The 23,960-nt window shown below is 40.5% G+C and overlaps 1 protein-coding gene across 1 annotated transcript in view; it reads right to left on the reverse strand.

The window, feature by feature from the left end:
- BRCA1 (BRCA1 DNA repair associated) overlaps positions 1-23,960 on the reverse strand; it is a 1,073,265-nt gene that overhangs the window by 771,615 nt on the left and 277,690 nt on the right. Inside the window, exon 8 of the mRNA XM_053699586.1 lies at positions 6,198-9,119. Within this exon, the coding sequence (XP_053555561.1) occupies positions 6,198-9,119 (2,922 nt within the window). The remainder of the gene's footprint in view (positions 1-6,197; positions 9,120-23,960) is intronic.

Genomic DNA, 23,960 nt, shown 5'->3' on the forward strand with positions numbered 1-23,960 from the left:
CTCTCTCTTTACTAGGTTTGTTGATAACCTCGATAGATGGAACCTCCCTTGTGGAGGAGAGGTTTTGAAATCCAGAAGGTATCCCTGAGATATAATCTTCAACGTCCAGGGATCCTGCACATCTCTTGCCCAAGCCTGGGCGAAGAGAGAAAGTCTGCCCCCCACTAAATCCGTCTCCGGATAGGGGGCCCTGTCTTCATGCTGTCTTAGGGGCGGGAGTAGGCTTTCTGGCCTGCTTGCCCTTGTTCCATGACTGGTTGCCTTTCCAACCCTGTCTGTTACGAGCAGTAGTTCCTTCCTGTTTTGGAGCAGAGGAAGTTGATGCTGCTCCTGCCTTAAAGTTACGAAAGGCACGAAAATTAGACTGTTTGGCCTTTGGTTTGGCCCTGTCCTGAGGAAGGGCGTGGCCCTTACCTCCCGTAATGTCAGCAATAATTTCCTTCAAGCCGGGCCCGAATAAGGTCTGCCCTTTGAAAGGAATGTTAAGTAGCTTAGACTTGGAAGTTACATCCGCTGACCAGGATTTAAGCCAGAGCGCTCTGCGCGCCTGTATGGCGAATCCGGAATTTTTAGCCGTAAGTTTGGTTAGATGTACTACGGCATCTGAAACAAACACATTAGCTTGCTTAAGGGTTCTAACTTTGCTCAAAGCCTCATCCAATGGCGCTGTGTGAATCGCCTCTTCCAGAGACTCAAACCAGAATGCCGCTGCAGCCGTGACAGGCGCAATGCATGCAAGAGGCTGCAATATAAAACCCTGTTGAACAAACATTTTCTTAAGATAACCCTCTAATTTTTTATCCATCGGATCTGAGAAAGCACAGCTATCCTCCACCGGGATAGTGGTACGCTTGGCTAAAGTAGAAACTGCTCCCTCCACCTTAGGGACCGTCTGCCATAAGTCTCGTGTGGTGGCGTCTATAGGAAACATTTTTCTAAATACCGGGGGAGGGGAAAAAGGCACACCGGGTCTATCCCACTCCTTACTAATAATTTCTGTAAGTCTTTTTGGTATAGGAAAGACGTCAGTACACACCGGTACCGCATAGTAACTATCCAACCTACACATTTTCTCTGGAATTGCCACCGTGTCGCAATCATTCAGAGCCGCTAATACCTCCCCTAGTAACACACGGAGGTTCTCAAGCTTAAATTTAAAATTTGAAATTTCTGAATCCGGTCTCCCCGGATCAGAACCGTCACCGACAGAATGAAGCTCACCGTCTTCATGTTCTGCAAATTGTGACGCAGTATCAGACATGGCTCTCGTGTCATCAGCGCGCTCTGTCCTTAACCCAGAGCTATCGCGCTTGCCCCTTAATTCGGGCATATTATATAATACTTCTTTCATAACATTAGCCATATCATGTAAAGTGATTTGTAAGGGCCTAGATGTACTTGGCGTCTCAATCCTACGCATCTCCCGAGCGGGAGACGCAGGTACTGACACGTGAGGAGAGTTAGGCGGCATAACTTCCCCCTCGTTGTCTGGTGATAGCTTCTTTATCGGTACAGATTGACTTTTATTCAAAGCAATATCAATACAATTGGTACACATTGTTCTATTGGGCTCCACATTGGCTTTTGAACATGATGAACAAACAGTTTCCTCTGAATCAGACATGTTTAAACAGACTTAGCAATGAAACTAGCAAGCTTGGAAATCACTTTCAATAAGTTTACAAGCAATATAAAAAACGCTGCAGCGCTTCAAAAATACAGATATAAACAATTCTTAACAAGAAGTGTATTATTATCAGAGGATTGCACCCATTAGGAAAAGGATGATTAACCCCTCAATACCCAAAACGGATATCAATTAAGATTTAACGCTTTTAATCACAGTCAAGCACACTGTCACAGATCTGCTGTGACTGATTACCTCCCTCAAAAATGAATTTTGCAGACCCCTGAGCTCTCTAGAGACGTCCTGGATCAAGGAGGAAGAAGCAGGAAGACTGTGCTAGAATTTTAACTGCGCAACAAGGCGCTAAAACAAGGTCCCTCCCACTCCTATTACAACAGTGGGAGCCCTGATATAACGGTTTTCATGCAGAAAATATATGTTAGCCATGTGGAAAAAAATCATGCCCGAAGAGATTTATCACCAAAGTACCTCACAAAAACGAATAACATGCCAGTAAACGTTTTATTAAAAAACAACATTTTCCAATGTCATGCAAAGTTATCACTAAGCCTGCTACCAGTCGCTACCACTGCAGATAAGGCTTAAGTATTATTTCAGTTTTAACAGTATTTTCTCAGTCAAATTCTAGTCCCTAGAAAATAACTCGACTGCGCATACATTTATCAGCCTGATACCAGTTGCCACTACTGCATTTAAGGCTGTACTTACATCATACGGTAACAGCAGTATTTTCTTAGTCAATTCCCAGAAAATAATGTACTGCACATACCTCATTTGCGGAGGACCCCGCATGCTATTCCCAGTTTCTGAAGTTACCCCACTCCTCAGAATGTCGAGAACAGCCAGTGGATCTTAGTTACGCCTGCTAAGATCATAGAAAAAAACGCAGGCAGTTTCTTCTTCCAAATACTGCCTGAGATAGAAAAACAGCACACTCCGGTGCCATTTAAAATAACAAACTTTTGATTGAAGAATAGTTAAGTAAAAACTCCAGCTCCTCTCGCGACCTCCTTCTTTGTTGAGGGTTGCAAGAGAATGACTGGATATGACATGTGAGGGGAGGAGCTATATAGCAGCTCTGCTTGGGTGATCCTCTTGCAACTTCCTGTTGGGAAGGAGAATATATCCTATAAGTAATGGATGACCCGTGGACTGAACACACTTAACAAGAGAAATGTCATGTATTTCCTTATGACTAAACACCAAAGCCCCAAGGTAATAAACCAAACCGCTATCGGGACCCCTGGGCATCTCCCCCCAAACCACAAGTGCGTCCAGCTCCGCCCATCGTGGGCGTGTAGAAGATACTTGTAAGCCAAATACATAAAGTTATGGAGGGGCTGAAACACGGTATAGTTAACAAACAAAGCAGTCATTCACAAACATCGGGCACATAAGCTCTCTATTATTGAAATGCCGGGAGAAAAGAAAGGCATGCTCTTCCAAGGACAACCCTTCGTGGGCGCTACTCACAATACCTCCCGGTCGCCATGTTTTTTATTAAAAAAGACAGCAGGGAGCCAGAAAAACTTTACAAAAAAGCCCAAATAAATCAGCCACTCAGCCCAGACATCTCCCGGTCGGTATATCTCTCTAAGAACCACCGGGAGATGTGACAACTACAGTGAATTATTCCATAGTAATGAAAGTACATACAGATAGCCTTTCAGTGCCTGCGCTGGCTGTCGCTTGTAGTCTCCCATGTAGTAGAGGCAAGTGAAGCAAATAAAAATAAAGTGCCCAAATCTTAGTAAGGGCTTCCTTATTTGATCTGAACCCAGCAAGTGCCCAATTTCCTCTGAGAACTTTCTTGTAACCCCAGAAATAAAAGTCAGCACTTACCTCAATCTGCCCGACAGCAAAAGCAGTCCACCCAGCTTGCGAGGTCCAAATTTTCACCTCACATTGGCATGTGGAAATAAAAAGTACTGAGTTTTACTTTTCCCTCAGACTTTATAAGCAGGGCAGCATCAGTATAGGAGGCGCAGTGAGAATTATGTCCCACAAGTTTCCATGGCTGTAAAGTCACCAAATGCTTCTCTTTTGTTATGGAAGAGAGTGATCTGGTCTAGGCTAACCCCTGAACAAAGTAGCACACTGCGGCACCACTTTTAAAATTCTTGATTGAAGAATCTAAACTAACACCTTACTTTACCTCATCCTATCACTAACACAGGCAAAGAGAATGACTGGGGTGGGAGGGAAAAGAGGAGCTATATATACAGCTCTGCTATGGTGCTCTTTGCCACTTCCTGCTGACCAGGAGGCGTAATCCCATAAGTAAGGATGAAATCCGTGGACTCGTCATATCTTGTGAAAGAAAACATAACTTGGGTTACCCGCGTGTGTAGCGGTAGGGAGCGGTAGGGAACTCGACTCCCGGAGGACAGGGCCCCCCGAGGAGGATGGCTCAGCAGTCCCTTGAATACCCGAGCTTGAGGAACAAGGCGCTCTAGAACAGCCTAAAGAACATAACTGACTATCCTGAGTCAATGGGGCCAATTCGCATTTGTCATAGGACAAAGAATCTGAATCAGAAAGTTGAACAATCTCAACATCAGTATCCTCCATAACTGGATAAAGGATACCAAAAAATGTACTAAATATAAAACAAACGGCACCTGACACCCACGATGGCTGGGGCACTCACCACCTCCTATGAACCAGACACCAGCGGACTAGAATTCTCTGTCGCCACACAGTTAGGAATGCGGAAATGGGAGACCAGAACGTAAACACGCCCGGTCACAAGGTGAACCATACAGTGCAAAAAAAGCACACCCGACCGTAAGATTGCATCACTTTGAAAGGCCATTATGTTCCAAAGCCACGTGCCCAGTTAACACGACACATAAGCAGATTGAATCACATAACAAACATGATTAAAGAAAACACTGTTCAATAATCCCCCTCAGGAGATATTAACCCTTGATTCCAAGATACTAAAGGAGTCCCACTGAGACCCTGTATTTTTCATGTAAGTTTGCAGGAACAAATGAGTTACAGTACATTCAAGAAGAAGTAAAATTAAACTATCTTACTGGAATCTACGCCGTGGAACAGGAACACGGCCCTTCAAGTGTGACGGACAGTAGCATCACCCCCGCCATGGACTTGAGAGAAGAAAGCAGGCAGCAAAGCAAAGTTCGACAATGCTGATTACTTGTGGAGTAGTTACAATTAGTCGGGATGGCTTTGCAGAAAGACTCTTCCTGCATCTCCGGACTGTAACTTTCATCCAAGCCCTCAATGAGAGACTGATTACTTATAACACTCGTCCCATGCCGAACAGTACTACCCTCCATAAGAGACGAAAAACTTCTGACACTTCTCTGTCAACCTCCTGGGACGAAAGGCAAAGACTGACTGGGGGATGAGGGAAGTGGGAGGAGTATTTAAGTCTTTGGCTGGTGTGTCTTTGCCACCTCCTGGTGGCCAGGTTCTTATTTCCCAAAAGTAATGAATGCAGCTGTGGACTCTTTCCATTTATGAATAAAAAGGTGTTTAATATACCTTTAAAGCAGAGGTCTCAAAGTACAGGCCCTGGAGCCATATGTGGCCCTCAAGATACTTTCATCTGGCCCTCCCTTGTTTAATAGGTAAACCATTAATTTGGGCTGACAAGTTTTTTTAAGGATATAAGAGGTGTAACTAGTTGGTGTTCTGTATAGGCACTCACAAGATAAATATATAGACATGTCCAGTGTAGACTCCCACCATACACTGCTTAGATGTATGTCACTTTTTACATTTGTATACAGTTCCAGAATGAGCACTTCACTTGGCACTCAAAAGGTAAATATAGACAACTGTGTATGTCTGCTGTGGGCTACAGCTCCCACTATGCACTACTACTTGGGTAAATGTCACTTCCATTTACCAGTATATCTATTTCCGAAACACTTACTCTGTTCAAGTGGCCCCCATGGGCAAAGAATACTTGGCAAGTGGCCCCAGATAAAGTGAGTTTGATACCCCTGCTTTAAAGGGACAGTAAACACCTTGAAATTTCTCTTGCAACATCATCTTTATTGCAATTATTTTTCAGTAGCCAAACTCCACCCATTTGTCTTATTTAGAGGAGCCAGTCTGGGCTTTAGTCCACAGACAAGGTTAGTCACTGTCAATGTTTGTATAAAATACATTGTCTTGCCGTTGTTATCTAATAAAGCCAATAAGAAGCAGATATGTAGCAAAGTTAGCCTTGAGAAGTCAGCAGGGTGCATTTCAAATTGTGCAAGTTAGAAATTGCTCATTTTTCAAAACTAAATGACACGAAAAGAGGACAAAATAAATAATGAAAACATATTGCAAGTTGTATCATTATGCATAACTAAAAAATTTTATATAAAATATTTCAAGGTGTTTACAGTCCATTTGAAGCCACTAACCTATTCAGACACATGCTCTCACACTTTATTACAAACGTATATACTTTGATCCAAAGCGGGAGATTAACATGCAAGTTAAAAAAAGAAGAAAAAAACTTCCAACTGCTACTTATAAATAATTCATAAGAACTATATGCTTTAACAGAAATAAATTATACCTAAGTTTTGTTCCATGAATTTGTCTTCAACACTTTTCTCATCAAAAATTCCCTCTTCTTCGACTTTTTGAACTTCATCTCTCCACTGGCTGGTCTCTCCACTCTTACGATGGGTTTTTCTTTGTCTATGATTTACTGAATGATCAGACGTGTTTGACTGAGAAGAAAACAAGTTTATGGAACATTCTGATTCTTGGCTTAATGTAGGGAATGCTGTGTTGAGTATTGTATTACTCGGATGAGTTTTGCCACTGACACTGCTGCTGCTAAACATTGTCAGGGCTCCACCTTGCTGCCTTGGTGAAGATCGAGGAGAAGAGTTTTTATATCCTGAAGCACTTGAACACACGGACGGTTTGGCATTTAACAATGCTTGGATGCACGGCAATTCATCATCTTCACTTGACTCTTCATCTGAGGATTTAAGTTTCTGGGGCCGACATCGTCGTCTTTTAAAATTTGTCTGTGACTGACTTGAAGACAAACTACTAGTGAGATTACTAGATTTTTTGTCTTTGCCAAAAACAAATGATGTCTCTACAACTTCACAGAAGTTTGTATTTTCTTCAGGCATCAAAGTGTTGGACTGCAAACCAACCGTCAAGTCAGAATAAACTTCAGTACTTTTGCCAGCATGAGACTCTAATTTACCTACCACTGAACCATGAGATTCATTACAATGAGTAATCTGATTTATTTGTTCTTCATCAGCGTAGTTCAAAAAACAATCTCTCTTTGCTTGTTCATTTTCTCCATGATCAGTTTCACTTCTAGTGTCTCTGTGACTGGCTGCAGCTGGAGTAACTATAAGGTCTGAGACTACTGATCCAGTCTCTGAATGTAATACAAACTCCATGTTTTTACTTAAAGTGGCACTGTCACTTAATATACATTCAGTGGTCACTATAGTATTAGCTGTGTTTAAAGCATTTGTCTGGACAGAATTTTCTACTATGTTACTAAAACCTGTTGTTTGACTACATGCATTAGGAACAGAGCTTGCCACAACATTATGTGGAGAAAGGCTAATATTCTTTTTATTCCTTAAACTTCTTCTGTATTTTACATTCCTTGTTTTTGCTACCATATCGCCCAACTCGTGAGAAAGAGGTTGTTTTTCGTTATTCTGATTAATGGTATTAGTCGTATACGGTTCAGTGGCTGCTACAATACTACTATCGCTATTAAAATTGTTACTTTCAACTTTTTCATGGTCAGACATATTCAGGTTTATACTTGTTTGGGGTCTTCTTGATGTCATTACAGTGGTTTCTGGTGTGTGCAAATTGTTATCGATACTAGATAAACCTATATTCTTTTCAAAGTTCTCTTTACTTTCAGTTATGGTGCTGGGTTCTAGTATAAACGACATTCTTTTGGCACTTTTGAATGTCTTGAGCAAGGACTCTGTATCAAGCTCACTGTCTTCTATTTCCATACTCTCCTGCCAACCACGTACTGCAACATGCTGTGCTGGTTCCCAACAATCTTCACCATTGTTACGTGCAAATTGATTGGCACTGTTATTGGAGCCAGAACTTTGAATATCATCCCTGGGCAAATTTGTATTTGTATCTACTTGATTGCAGGATGACTGCACTACATTAGCAGTTTGATTTTGAAATAAGAGGGAGCTAATTTGTGTATCACATTTATCTGAACCGATAGTGTTAATAGGATAAAAATGGTTGTCGATATTCTCTGCTTTCTTATTGCTAGCATTGTTACTAGTGTCCTGGTTCTGATTATTGCATTCATTACCAGCCTCTTCTTGTCTGCTGGAGATAGTTGCAGTTTCCTGATGAAAATCTTCTGGTAATAATTGAAGTCTTTTGCTTCTCCTTATATTTCTTGGTTTAATCTGTTTTTTTGTCTCTTCACTGCTTGGGAAGCTTTCAATGTGAAGTTCTGTTTCATTGAAAGAACCACTTCCCTCTACATCAGCTAATGTAAGAGATAAAGATGAACGAGTAGAAAGTTTTTTGCCCAATTTGCTTTTCTGTTGACAATTCTTCCCTCTTTTTGTTTTGGAGTCATTTGTGTTAGATGAGGATTTTAATGTTTGGTATCCAGTTTCTTTACCTATTTTTCTAGAATCTGCCATCTCCAAATCCTTGACCACCATCTTACCTGCTTGACAATCATTAATCTCTTCAGACTGAATGTTATCCATGATCAAAAAACTTGTACCATTAACACACTTATTGACTTCCGTTTCATCTACCCTCTTGATAAAGTCTTCAGGCTGAAGACCTTTGACTGCTTTCCTTTTCAGCTTTAAATTATTTACTTTCTCCATCTCATTTCCTTTTACAGTCTCTGTGACAAGATCATTTTGAACATCAGGAATAGGTTTTGATGAAATATTGTGTGTTGATTTTTTCTCTCTCTTGTAGACTTTGCCAAATATTTTGTCCTCAACATTAAAAGGTGGTTTAGTAGTAATCTCCGCTTTACTCTGCTCCACTTCAAGGTTAGGCATTATTTCAGTCTCATCTGAAGTGCAAGACATGTTTTCAGATGCATCTTTATGCTCTAAAGAACACACTTCTAACAGGGCATCATCATCTTTTGCAACACAGTTTAGCACTTCTTTGTTTTTAGATAGCCAGTCATTAACTCGTTGAATGCTTCTTTTCATTCTTTTCTTTGAAACTGCAAAGGACAGCTCACTACCACAATCCTGAGGGATATATCTTTCTTCCATAAATAAATGGTCATTATCACATGGGCTGTCTGTGTTAAGTTTTACAGTGACAGTTTGTTCATTTTCTCTTTCACATAACTCATTATCTGAAATTAAATGATCACTGGATTCTATGGTCCTGTTTTCTGCAAGTGATTCTGTCAAAGTTCTGAGACCACTGAGACACAAATTGCTTCTTGTGCTTTCAAGGTCTCTTTCTGAAAATCCATATTCAGCTGAAAAGGAACACAGAAAGTAATCAACAAACTGCTATAATTTAAAAAAAATAATAATAATAAATAAATCACGTTATATCAAAAGGATAGGAAAGTAAAAATTAAACTTGAAAAAATTAGAGCATGCAACTTAAACACACTTTTAAAATCACTTCTATTTACAAATGTGATTTATTCTCTTGGCATCCATTGTTAAAAATAAATACGCACATATCTTACAATAACGGGAGCGAGCTGGTGATTGGTGCCTGCACACGTTTGTCTCTTGCGATTGGTTTACAAGATGCATTCAGCTACCTGCCAGTAGGGCAATGTCGTTCCTTCGTCAAAGGATAACATGAGAATTAAGCAAATTTGATAATAAAAGAAAATTTGAAAGTTGTTTAAAATTGTATGTTCTATCTGAATAATGGTCAACATTTGTGGGGTTTCGTGTCCCTTTACAGGAACATGAAACCAAACATTTTTCTTTCATGGTTCAAATAGAGCATACAATTTTACTCAACTTTTTAATTTTCTTCTATTATCAAAATTGCCTCATTCTTTTGGTATCCTTTGTTGACAGAGCAGAAATGCACTACTGAAAGCTAGCTGAACACATCTGGTGAGCCAATGAGAAGAGGCATATATGTGCAACCACCAATAAGCAGCAAGCTCCCAGTAGCCTTACTAAATATGCTTTTTAATAAAGGATACCAAAAGAACAAAGCAAATCAGATGGAAGTAAATTGAAAAGCTGTTTAAAATTGCATGTTCTATGGAGAAATGTGCATAGAGAAATGACTAAAACATTTTGATGCATTTAGACTACTTTTAACCCTTTTGCTGCTGGGATATTTTTACACCCCTGTGATAGAGGTGCTTTTAGTTGTTTGGCCCTCTTTGCATTTAAATGTAAAATGCTATTTTTTTACCTTTGAGATACCTACTAAAATTATACCTCATTTATTTCATCAGACCAAGTATTTTAAGAAAATAACTAGTTTGCAGAAATAGTATAATATGAGAAAATGTCACTATATTAAATGCAAAAGCAAAAAGTAAATAAAAAAAATAAATACATTTTTGATTAATTTTCTGAGGTGTACATAGTAAATAGCAGAATGGGAGTCTATATTTTCTAAATATTTCAAATACATGTTATTGTCCACATTTAGCATCAGTTCACCTTCCTAAAACAGTGAAATGTATTTTATTCATTATGGTTCAATTAAAATAAACAATTTAAAATCAGAAAAAGACAATTCTTTTTGCCGCTGTTCACCATCTTTAAATTTATGCAGAAAATAAGTAGGTATAAAATATTTACCCATCCAAAATTTTAAATAAATTTAAAATTACACACATTTCTTAATTACCAGAGATGTGATTTAACTCATTTATCTATTACTGTTAAAAAATCACTTAGCATGGGGGGGGGGGGGGGGGGTTGTACCAAAAATAGCATACATTTTTTATTTTTTAAATGCCTCTTAAAAAGCATCAGAACTCCAAAAATATAACCAAAGTTGAGAGGTATTAGTCATTTTTGTGACAATCCGCTGACAGCAGGTGGACACAGGAGCACCCAACCCCTTATATTGTTCCATATGCTTATGGTTCTGTCAGGTGATCATTGTAGAAACAGCATGTGACCCTTCTTTGAAAGAATGGCCTCTCCTCTTCAAACAGAGGGGTCACATTCCTTGTTGAAGTGTATATTTTGGGGTACAAGGGTCTATTTTATAACTCAGAACCCAAATACACAAGTCATTGCTATTTCTATGGCAATCACTTGCTATTTAAAGGGGCATGAAAATACTCATTTGATTATGGACAATCTCCTCTTCTATGTGTGTATGTTATTTATGTTTTCAATAGGGGCACCTTTACAGCCACTGTTTCCAATACAGCAAATACATTAGGAAGGTGATTGGCATAAAAATAACACGATGGTGTCCAAAATGTCATTACATGTGGGATTACACTCCAGTCCACTAGGAGCCGGCAAAAACAAACATACCAGAACTTAAACCCTGCCCTTCACTGCTTCAGGAGGAGGGTGCTGCGTTTCTGAAAATCCATCCTCAGAAGAGAAATCTTCAGATTGAAATACATTTTGAGGGTGGGTTGACTGATTTAGTAGAATAAGCATTAATCGATTTAGGTGGAAGCTGATTTGCCTCCAAGTAAGCTTCATGGAACAGAAGTTTCAGCCAAAAAACCTTCTTCCTTTTCCTGGAACCTGAAAAGTAAACAAACAAACTAGAAGTTTGTCTGAATTTTTTTGGAATTATGACACAAAGAAATGACACATTCCTTACTGATATTGTCAGAAGATACAACCTTAGACAAGAAATCAAATTTGGTCCTGAGGACTGCCTCAAACTGATCAAAAATAAGATGAGGAGGATTACAAGAACTTAGAAAATCTTCTATCAGAAAAAATAGACAAAATGAATTAAAAGTTCCTAGAAAGAAGCGTAATACCCACTTTAAGCATAGGTTCAAATGTAGGAGACTACTAAATGTTTAGACTCCATGAAGAGAAATTAGTTTACTGCAGGCTTAAATCTAGCCAAAGCTTGAACAAAACAATGAATGTATGGAAAATTAAAAAAACCTTCTTGTGGAATAGAACTGAAACAGCTGAAATTTGACCTTTCAAAGAACCGGCGGATAAATCCTCATCAAAACCATCTTGCAAAAACTGCAAAATCCTAGTAATTCTAGAAGAATGCCACGAAAAACCATGATCACCAAGAATTAAAGCTCCTCCAAACCTTATAATTATTTTTGTTGGTCACAGGCTTATGAGTCTGTATTAAGAGTCTGAATAACATATAAGAGAACCTTCTCTGTTTAGTAACTATCTGTTCAATCTCCATGCCATCAAGCTTAGAAATTCTAGAACCAGATTAAAAATGGACATTGAGACAGGTAGAAGGGCAACTGGACATCTGAAGATCTGCATACCAAACCCTGTGAGACCAAGCTGGAGCAATTAAAATCACTGATGCAATCTCTTGTCTGATTCTGGCAATCACCCTGGGAAGAAGAATCAATGGTGGAATAACATAAGCTAGTCGAAAAGACCATTGTCCTACCAGACCATCCACAAACAGTGCTTTAGGATCCCTGGACCTCACACAATAGATGGGAAATTTGTGGTTCAACCAAAACGCAATCAAGATCTATTTCTGGACGGCCATAAAAAATCCACTATCTGATTGAATACATCCAGATGGAGAGACCACTCCCTATGGATGCAAGGACTGATGACTGAGAAAAACTGCTTTCCAATTATCCACTCCAGGAATATGAACAGCAGAAATTGGACAACAATTGACTTCTGCCCGGGAAAGAGTTCACATTTGATGATTGACATAGGCCACTGCTGAGACATTTTCTGTCTGAAGCTGTGGCATTGTCTGTATGAAAATGGAGATAAGACTCCCTTTACAACAGAAACCAACTCTGAAATTGAATTCTAGAACATTTATAGGTAACCTCACCAGAACTGCACTCCATACTCAAGGTGAGGCCTTACCAGTGATTTATATAGTGACCAAATTATGTTTTCCTGCCTTGCATCAATGCCTCCTATAAATCATATTAGTATATTATTAGCCTTAGAAGCCACTGCCCTGCATTGTGAGCCCATCTTTATTAATTCTCCCAAATCCCTTCCTGCCTCTGTTTGGCTAAGTCTAGTACCATTTAAATAATATGTAGCACATATGCAACAGCAGCATAAACAAGTAGGAGCTAACAGTGCTGATGCAAACAGGGTATCTGCCGTTACCCCACAATCATAAGTAAACAAAATATGTCCACAGCACTTGCAATTTCAAACTTTCTTCTTTATTCTTAATAAAAACATAAGCACAAAATATGCATATTTTGTGCTTATGTTTTCATCTATACTATAATCACGTTTGTAACATGTCTGTCGGTGTCGCCAGTTGCGCACACATCCTCAAAGGAATGTTGGCTGTACAAGGCAGCCAAAAGATGTTGGCTGTGCACGCAGCCAAAATAATCCACCCGGATGCAGGTCCCTGCCATTTTCGGAATCCAACTGGATGCAGTGTAGGCAAACAAAGCAGCATTAAAGTAAAAGTAAAGTTAGGTGGTCAGCTATGCACAGCTACATAGGTAAGTTAAAAATAATAGGAGTTTAATTCATCGTTTTTCTGAAAGCTCTCTCTAAATAACATTGTCGCCGCAAATAAACTAATATTTTTACGATTTTCCAATCATACAGTTTTACAATACATATTTCACTTCCTTGTCACGTTTTTATTTAATCCAATTGACTTTCTGGCCGATTGGTGGCCGTGAAGCTACGTCATCAGAATATGTAATCAAGTGCGCATGCGCCAAAGCTATTCTACACAGAATTATGTTGGACCTGCATGCCCAATTCGCCCATGTGCACAGCTTTTCCTCTTTTGCAGCCGAGAAAGTCATCTATTGACACTGCTGCTCCGCAACAATATTGAACAGCCTATTAGTAGCGATCTGCATTACAAGTAAGTATTAACAGGTAATTCTCAATCAATGTGCATTGCAGTCTTGATTGGCGATTCGCGCATGCGCAATTCATTCTGTTATCGTGAACGCGCATTTCTACTACGTATAGAGCGGGTGGAACCACTCTATACATAAACGCTAAAAAATACAGGAAGAGGAGGGTGGTCGGAGCAAGGATGATCACGGTAGGAAAATAAGATATTAAAATATAACGTCAATTTTGTGAAATAAAAAAAATAAAAAAAAATAGCGATCCTTATATATTATTGCTAAAGATTAAATTGATGTGTTGCACAGCTTAAAAATTTAATTTCACTGTAAGAAGAAGAAAACCTAACCGCCGCATGAAGTATGGAAAAAACAGAATTTATGCTTACCTGATAAATTTCTTTCTATTGTGATGTATCCAGTCCACGGATTCATCCTTTACTTGTGGGATATTCTCCTTCCTAAAAGGAAGTGGCAAAGAGAGCACACAGCAGAGCTGTCCATATAGCTCCTCCTCTAGCTCCACCCCCCAGTCATTCGACCGGAGGTTAGGAAGAAAAAGGAGAAACCATACGGTGCAGTGGTGACTGTAGTTTAAACCAAAAATCTACCTGACTAATAGCCAGGGCGGGCCGTGGACTGGATACACCACAAGATAAAGTAATTTATCAGGTAAGCATAAATTCTGTTTTCTCTTGTAAGGTGTATCCAGTCCACAGATTCATCCTTTACTTGTGGGATACCAATACCAAAGCTTTAGGACACGGATGAAGGGAGGGAACAAGAAAGGTACCTTAAACGGAAGGCACCACTGCTTGTAAAACCTTTCTCCCAAAAATAGCCTCCGAAGAAGCATCAAATTTGGAAAATTTGGAAAAAGTATGCAACAAAGACCAAGTTGCTGCCTTACAAATCTGTTCAACAGAAGCCTCATTTTTAAAAGCCCATGTGGAAGCCACTGCTCTGTTGGAATGAGCAGTAATTGTTTCAGGAGGCTGCTGGCCAGCAGTCTCATAGGCCAGACGGATGATGCTTTTCAGCCAAAAGGAAAGAGAGGTAGCAGTCGCCTTCTGACATCTCCTCTTACCAGAATAGATAAACAATGAAGTTGTTTGTCTGAAATCCTTAGTTGCTTGTAAATAGAACTTTAAAGCACGAACCACATCAAGATTGTGTAACAGACGTTCCTTCTTCGAAGAAGGATTAGGACACAGAGAAGGAACCACAATTTCCTGGTTAATATTCTTATTAGACACAACCAAAGGAAGAAAACCGGGTTTGGTACGCAAAAATACCTTATCTGCATGGAACACCAAGTAAGGTGAGTCACACTGTAAAGCAGATAACTCTGAAACTCTTCGAGCAGAAGAGATAGCTACCAAAAACAAAACTTCCCAAGATAAAAGCTTAATATCTATGGAATGTAAAGGTTCAAACGGAAACCCTTGCAGAACTGAAAGAACTAAATTCAGACTCCATGGCGGAGCCACAGGTCTATAAACAGGCTTGATTCTGACTAAAGCCTGAGTAAACGCTTGAACGTCTGGTACCTCCGCCAGACGTTTGTGTAAAAGAATAGACAAAGAAGATATCTGTCCTTTTAAGGAACTAGCTGACAATCCTTTCTCCAAACCATCTTGGAGAAAGGACAATATCCTGGAAATCCTAATCTTATTCCATGAGTAACCCTTGGATTCACACCAACAAAGATATTTTCGCCAAATCTTATGGTAGATTTTCCTGGTGACAGGCTTTCTAGCCTGAATCAGGGTATCGATAACCGACTCAGAGAAACCACGCTTTGATAGAACTAGGCTTCAATCTCCAAGCAGTCAGACGCAGAGAAATTAGATTTGGATGTTTGAAAGGACCTTGAAGTAGAAGGTCCTGCCTCATTGGCAGAGTTCATGGTGGAACGGTTGACATGTCCACTAGGTCTGCATACCAGGTCCTGCGTGGCCACGCAGGCGCTATTAGAATCACCGACGCCCTCTCCTGTTTGATTCTGGCAACCAGACGGGGAAGGAGAGGAAACGCTGGAAACACATAGGCCAGATTGAAGGACCAAGGCGCTGCTATAGCATCTATCAGCACCGCCTGAGGATCCCGGGACCTGGACCCATAAAGAGGAAGTTTGGTATTCTGACGGGACGCCATCAGATCCAATTCTGGAGTGCCCCATAGCTGAGTCAGCTGGGCAAATACCTCCGGGTGGAGTTCCCACTCCCCGGGTGAAAAGTCTGACGACTTAGAAAATCCGCCTCCCAGTTGTCTACTCCTGGGATGTGAATTGCTGAGAGGTGGCAAGAGTGATCCTCTGCCCACCTGAACATTTTGGTTACTTCCATCATTGCTAAGGAACTCCTTGTTCTCCCTTGATGATTGACATAAGCTACAGTCGTGATGTTGTCCGACTGAAATCTGATGAATTTGGCCATGCTAGCTGAGGCCATACCTGAAGCGCGTTGAATATCGCCCTCAGTTCCAGAATGTTTAACTGGAGAAGAGCTTCTTCCCGAGACCATAAGCCCTGAGCCTTCAGGGAGTCCCAGACTGCACCCCAGCCCAACAGACTGGCGTCGGTCGTTACGATGATCCACTCTGGTCTGCGGAAACACATTCCCTGAGACAGGTGATCCTGAGACAACCACCAGAGAAGAGAATCTCTGGTCCCCTGGTCCAACTGTATTTGAGGAGACAAATCTGCATAATCCCCATTCCACTGTTTGAGCATGCATAGTTGCAGTGGTCTGAGATGTATCCATGCAAAAGGGACTATGTCCATTGCCGCTACCATTAATCCGATTGTCTCCATGCACTGAGCTACAGATGGCCCAGGAATGGAATGAAGAGCTCGGCAAGTAGTTAAGAGTTTTAACTTTCTGACCTCCGTCAGAAATATTTTCATTTCTACCGAGTCTATTAGTGTTCCTAGGAAGGGAACTCTTGTAAAGGGGGAGAGAGAACTCTTTTTGATGTTCACCTTCCAGCCGTGAGACCTCAGAAAGGCCACTACAATTTCCGTGTGAGACTTGGCTCTTTGGAAAGTTGATGCCTGAATTAAGATGTTGTCTAGATAAGGCGCCACTGCTATGCCCCGCGGTCTTAGCACCGCCAGGAGGGAGCCTAGCACCTTTGTGAAAATTCTTGGAGCAGTGGCAAACCCGAAAGGGAGAGCCACAAACTGAAAATGCTTGTCCAGAAAGACGAACCTGAGAAACTGGTGATGATCTTTGTGGATAGGAATGTGTAGATACGCATCCTTTAGATCCACGGTAGTCATATATTGACCCTCCTGGATCATTGGTAAGATTGTCCGAATGGTCTCCATCTTGAATGATGGGACTCTGAGGAATTTGTTTAGAATTTTGAGATCCAGGATTGGTCTGAAAGTTCCTTCTTTTTTGGGAAAAACAAACAAGTTTGAGTAAAACCCCAGCCCTTGTTCCGCAATTGGAACTGGGTGGATCACTCCCATTGTATGTAGGTCTTCTACACAGTGTAAGAACGCCTCTTTCTTTGTCGTGTCTGAAGACAGACGAGAAATATGGAACCTTCCCCTTGGAGGGGAGTCCTTGAATTCTAGAAGATATCCCTGGGATACAATTTCTAAGGCCCAGGGATCGTGTACGTCTCTTGCCCAGGCCTGAGCGAAGAGAGAGAGTCTGCCCCCTACTAGATACGGTCCCGGATCTGGGGCTACCCCATCATGCTGTCTTGGAGGCAGCTGTAGGCTTCTTGGCCTGTTTACCCTTTTTCCAGCCCTGGTAAGGTTTCCAGGCTGCCCTGGGTTGTGAAGTGTTACCCTCTTGCTTTGCAGCAGGGGAGGATGAAGCGAGACCGCTCCTGAAATTCCGAAAGGAACGAAAATTATATTGTTTGCTCTTCGTCTTGAAGGACTTGTCCTGGGGGAGAGCATGGCCTTTTTCCCCAGTGATTTCTGAAATAATCTCTTTCAATTCAGGCCCAAAGAGGGTCTTTCCTTTGAAAGGGATGTTCAATAGTTTGGATTTTGATGACACATCGGCCGACCAGGACTTTAGCCATAACGCCCTGCGCGCTAAAATGGCGAAACCTGATTTTTTTTCCCCTAACTTAGCTAGTTGAAAAGCGGCATCTGTGATAAAAGAATTAGCCAGCTTAAGAGCCTTAATTCTGTCCATAATGTCCTCATAAGAGGTCTCCGTCTGGAGCGCATCTTCCAGTGTCTTGAACCAGAAAGCCGCTGCAGTAGTTACAGGAACAATGCACGCAATAGGCTGGAGAAGAAAACCTTGTTGAACAAAAATTTTCTTAAGTAAACCCTCTAATTTTTTATCCATAGGGTCTTTAAAAGCACAACTGTCTTCAATTGAAATGGTTGTGCGTTTAGCAAGTAAAGAAACAGCCCCCTACACCTTAGGGACCGTCTGCCATGAGTCCCGCATGGGGTTAGATATGGGGAACATTTTCTTAAAAACAGGAGGGGGAACGAAGGGAATACCTGGTTTATCCCACTCCCTAGTAACGATATCCGCAATCCTCTTAGGGACCGGGAACACATCAGTGTAAGCAGGAACTTCTAGGTACTTGTCCATTTTACACAATTTCTCTGGAATCACCATAGGGTCGCAGTCATCCAGAGTAACTAATACCTCCCTGAGCAATAAGCGGAGGTGTTCTAGTTTAAATTTAAAAGCCAACGTATCTGAGTCTGTCTGAGGAGCAACCTTTCCCGAATCGGAAATTTCTCCCTCAGACAGCACATCCCTCGCCCCCATTTCAGAGCGTTGTGAGTGTATATCGGATACGGCTACTAAAGCATAAGAATGCTCATAATCTGTTCTTAAAACAGAGCTATCACGCTTTGCAGGTAACACGGGCAGTTTAGATAAAAACACTGAGAGGGTATTATCCATAACTCCCGCCAAGTCTTGTAAGGTAAAAGAGTTAGACGCATTAGAGGTGCTAGGCGTCGCTTGAGCGGGCGTAACTGGTTGTGACACTTGGGGAGAGGTTAACGTGCTAACCTCATTACCTTCTGTCTGAGAATCATCTTGGGCCACAATATGTTCTTTAAAGTGTATAGACATATCAGTACAAGTGGGACACATTCTGAGAGGGGGTTCCACCATGGCTTCTAAACACATTGAACAAGGATTTTCCTTGGTGTCAGACATGTTTAACAGACTAGTAGTAAGACAAACAGGCTTAGAAATCACTTTAATCAAGTAAAAATACAGTTTGCAAAAAACGTTACAGTGCCTTTAAGAGATAAAAAAGGCACACAATTTTCCAAAACAGTGAAAAATGCAGCAAATTTTTCGAAATTTTCACAGTATGTACCTAAAGCATTGGAAAGATTGCACAACTAGCAACAAAAACGATTAACCCCTTAATGCCCAAACCGGATCAATAGTAAGCTAACAACCGGTTAAAACTACTTCAGCACCTTGCCACAGCTCTGCTGTGGCCCTACCTGCCCTTAGGAACCAGATTTGTGGGGAAAAACATAATTTATGTAAGAACTTACCTGATAAATTCATTTCTTTCATATTAGCAAGAGTCCATGAGCTAGTGACGTATGGGATATACATTCCTACCAGGAGGGGCAAAGTTTCCCAAACCTCAAAATGCCTATAAATACACCCCTCACCACACCCACAAATCAGTTTAATGAATAGCCAAGAAGTGGGGTGATAAGAAAAAAGTGCGAAAGCATAAAAAATAAGGAATTGGAATAATTGTGCTTTATACAAAAAAATCATAACCACCACAAAAAAGGGGGGGCCTCATGGACTCTTGCTAATATGAAAGAAATGAATTTATCAGGTAAGTTCTTACATAAATTATGTTTTCTTTCATGTAATTAGCAAGAGTCCATGAACTAGTGACATATGGGATAATGACTACCCAAGATGTGGATCTTTCCACGCAAGAGTCACTAGAGAGGGAGGGATAAAATAAAGACAGCCAATTCCGCTGAAAAATAATCCACACCCAAAATAAAGTTTAAATTATAAGCAGAAGATTCAAACTGAAACAGCTGCCTAAAGTACTTTTCTACCAAAAACAGCTTCAGAAGAAGAAAACACATCAAAATGGTAGAATTTAGTAAAAGTATGCAAAGAAGACCAAGTTGCTGCTTTGCAAATCTGATCAACCGAAGCTTCATTCCTAAACGCCCAGGAAGTAGAAACTGACCTAGTAGAATGAGCTGTAATCCTTTGAGGCGGAGTTTTACCCAACTCGACATAAGCATGATGAATTAAAGATTTCAACCAAGATGCCAAAGAAATGGCAGAGGCCTTCTGACCTTTCCTAGAACCGGAAAAGATAACAAATAGACTAGAAGTCTTTCGGAAATTCTAAGTAGCTTCAACATAATATTTCAAAGATCTAACAACATCCAAAGAATGCAATGATCTCTCCTTAGAATTCTTCGGATTAGGACACAATGAAGGAACCACAATTTCTCTACTAATGTTGTTAGAATTCACAACCTTAGGTAAAAATTTAAAATAAGTTCGCAACACCGCCTTATCCTGATGAAAAATCAGAAAAGGAGACTCACAAGAAAGAGCAGATAATTCAGAAACTCGTCTGGCAGAAGAGATAGCCAAAAGGAACAAAACTTTCCAAGAAAGTAATTTAATGTCCAACGAATGCATAGGTTCAAACGGAGGAGCTTGAAGAGCCCCCAGAACCAAATTCAAACTCCAAGGAGGAGAAATTGACTTAATGACAGGTTTTATACGAACCAAAGCTTGTACAAAACAATGAATATCAGGAAGATTAGCAATCTTTCTGTGAAAAAGAACAGAAAGAGCAGAGATTTGTCCTTTCAAGGAACTTGCAGACAAACCTTTATCCAAACCATCCTGAAGAAATTGTAAAATTCTCGGAATTCTAAAAGAATGCCAGGAAAAATGATGAGAAAGACACCAAGAAATATAAGAAACCTCTTTGACTAAGAATCAAGCTTTCAATCTCCATACCTTTAAATTTAAGGATTTGAGATCCTGATGGAAAAAAGGACCTTGCGACAAAAGGTCTGGTCTTAACGGAAGAGTCCACGGTTGGCAAGAGACCATCCGGACAAGATCCGCATACCAAAACCTGTGAGGCCATGCTGGAGCTACCAGCAGAACAAACGAGCATTCCTTCAGAATCTTGGAGATCACTCTTGGAAGAAGAACTAGAGGCGGAAAGATATAAGCAGGATGATACTTCCAAGGAAATGACAATGCATCCACTGCTTCCGCTTGAGGATCCCTGGATCTGGACAGATACCTGGGAAGTTTCTTGTTTAGATGAGAGGCCATCAGATCTATTTCTGGAAGTCCCCACATTTGGACAATCTGAAGAAATACCTCTGGGTGAAGAGAACATTCGCCCGGATGCAACGTTTGGCGACTGAGATAATCCGCTTCCCAATTGTCTATACCTGGGATATGAACGGCAGAAATTAGACAGGAGCTGGATTCCGCCCAAACCAGAATTCGAGATACTTCTTTCATAGCCAGAGGGCTGTGAGTCCCTCCTTGATGATTGATGTATGCCACAGATGTGACATTGTCTGTCTGAAAACAAATGAACGATTCTCTCTTTAGAAGAGGCCAAGACTGAAGAGCTCTGAAAATTGCACGGAGTTCCAAAATATTGATCGGTAATCTCACCTCCTGAGATTCCCAAACCCCTTGTACCGTCAGAGACCCCCACACAGCTCCCCAACCTGTAAGACTTGCATCTGTTGAGATTACAGTCCAGGTCGGAAGAACAAAAGAAGCCCCCTGAACTAAACGATGGTGATCTGTCCACCACGTCAGAGAGTGTCGTACAATCGGTTTTAAAGATATTAATTGAGATATCTTTGTGTAATCCCTGCACCACTGGTTCAGCATACAGAGCTGAAGAGGTTGCATGTGAAAACGAGCAAAGGGGATCGCGTCCGATGCTGCAGTCATAAGACCTAGAATTTCCATGCATAAAGCTACCGAAGGGAATGATTGTGACTGAAGGTTTCGACAAGCTGATATCAACTTTAGACGTCTCTTGTCTGTCAAAGACAGAGTCATGGACACTGAATCTATCTGAAAACCTAAAAAGGTTACCCTTGTCTGAGGAATCAATGAACTTTTTGGTAAATTGATCCTCCAAACATGATCTTGAAGAAACAACACAAGTCGATTCGTATGAGATTCTGCTAAATGTGAAGACTGAGCAAGTACCAAGATATCGTCCAAATAAGGAAATACCACAATACCCTGTTCTCTGATTACAGACAGAAGGGCACCGAGAACCTTTGTAAAAAATCTTGGGGCTGTAGCTAGGCCAAACGGTAGAGCCACAAACTGGTATTGCTTGTCTAGGAAAGAGAATCTCAGAAACTGATAGTGATCTGGATGAATCGGAATATGCAGATATGCATCCTGTAAATCTATTGTGGACATATAATGCTCTTGCTGAACAAAAGGCAGGATAGTCCTTACAGTTACCATTTTGAATGTTGGTATCCTTACATAACGATTCAATATTTTTAGATCCAGAACTGGTCTGAAGGAATTATCCTTCTTTGGTACAATGAAGAGATTTGAATAAAAGCCCAGCCCCTGTTCCAGAACTGGAACTGGTATAATTACTCCAGCCAACTCTAGATCTGAAACAAATTTCAGAAATGCTTGAGCCTTCGCTAGGTTTACTGGGACACGGGAAAGAAAAAATCTCTTTGCAGGAGGCCTTATCTTGAAGCCAATTATGTACCCTTTTGAAACAATGTTCTGAATCCAGAGATTGTGAATGGAATTGAACCAAATTTCTTTGAAAAAACGTAATCTGCCCCCTACCAGCTGAGCTGGAATGAGGGCCGCACCTTCATGTGGACTTGGGAGCTGGCTTTGGTTTTCTAAAAGGCTTGGATTTATTCCAGACTGGAGATGGTTTCCAAACTGATACCGCTCCTGAGGATGAAGGATCAGGCTTTTGTTCCATGTTGTGACGAAAGGAACGAAAACGATTATTAGACCTAAATTTACCTTTAGATTTTTTATCCTGTGGTAAAAAAGTTCCTTTCCCTCCAGTAACAGTTGAGATAATAGAATCCAACTGAGAACCAAATAATTTATTACCCTGGAAAGAAAGGGAAAGCAGAGTAGACTTAGAAGACATATCAGCATTCCAAGTTTTAAGCCATAAAGCTCTTCTAGCTAGAATAGCTAGAGACATATACCTGACATCAACTCTAATGATATCAAAGATGGCATAACAAATAAAATTATTAGCATGTTGTAGAAGAATAATAATGCTATGAGAATTATGATCTGTTACTTGTTGCGCTAAAGCTTCTAACCAAAAGGTTGAAGCTGCAGCAACATCCACTAAAGATATAGCAGGACTAAGAAGATTACCTGAACACAAGTAAGCTTTTCTTAGAAAGGATTCAATTTTCCTATCTAAAGGATCCTTAAAGGAAGTACCATCTGCCGTAGGAATAGTAGTACGCTTAGCAAGAGTAGAGACAGCCCCATCAACCTTAGGGATTTTGTCCCAAAATTCTAATCTGTCAGATGGCACAGGATATAATTGCTTAAAACGTTTAGAAGGAGTAAAAGAATTACCCAAATTATTCCATTCCCTGGAAATTACTTCAGAAATAGCACCAGGGACAGGAAAAACTTCTGGAATAACCACAGGAGATTTAAAAACCTTATCTAAACGTTTAGATTTAGTATCAAGAGGACTAGAATCCTCAATTTCTAATGCAATTAGGACTTCTTTAAGTAAAGAACGAATAAATTCCATTTTAAATAAATATGAAGCTTTATCAGCATCAACCTCTGAGACAGAATCCTCTGAATCAGAAGAACCAATATCAGTATCAGAATGATGATGTTCATTTAAAAATTCATCTGAAAAATGAGAAGTTTTAAAAGACTTTTTACGTTTACTAGAAGGAGGAATAACAGACATAGCCTTCTTAATGGATTTAGAAACAAAATCTCTTATGTTATCAGGAACACTCTGAGTATTAGATGTTGACGGAACAGCAACAGGTAATGTAACAGTACTAAAGGAAAACATAATTTATGCTTACCTGATAAATTTATTTCTCTTGTAGTGTGTTCAGTCCACGGGTCATCCATTACTTATGGGATATATTCTCCTTCCCAACAGGAAGTTGCAAGAGGATCACCCAAGCAGAGCTGCTATATAGCTCCTCCCCTCACATGTCATATCCAGTCATTCGACCGAAACAAGACGAGAAAGGAGAAACTATAGGGTGCAGTGGTGACTGGAGTTATAATTTTAAAATTTAGAACCTGCCTTAAAAAGACAGGGCGGGCCGTGGACTGAACACAC

This window comes from Bombina bombina, chromosome 1 (assembly GCF_027579735.1).
Source record: "Bombina bombina isolate aBomBom1 chromosome 1, aBomBom1.pri, whole genome shotgun sequence".
In the NCBI taxonomy this organism is placed as follows: domain Eukaryota; kingdom Metazoa; phylum Chordata; class Amphibia; order Anura; family Bombinatoridae; genus Bombina; species Bombina bombina.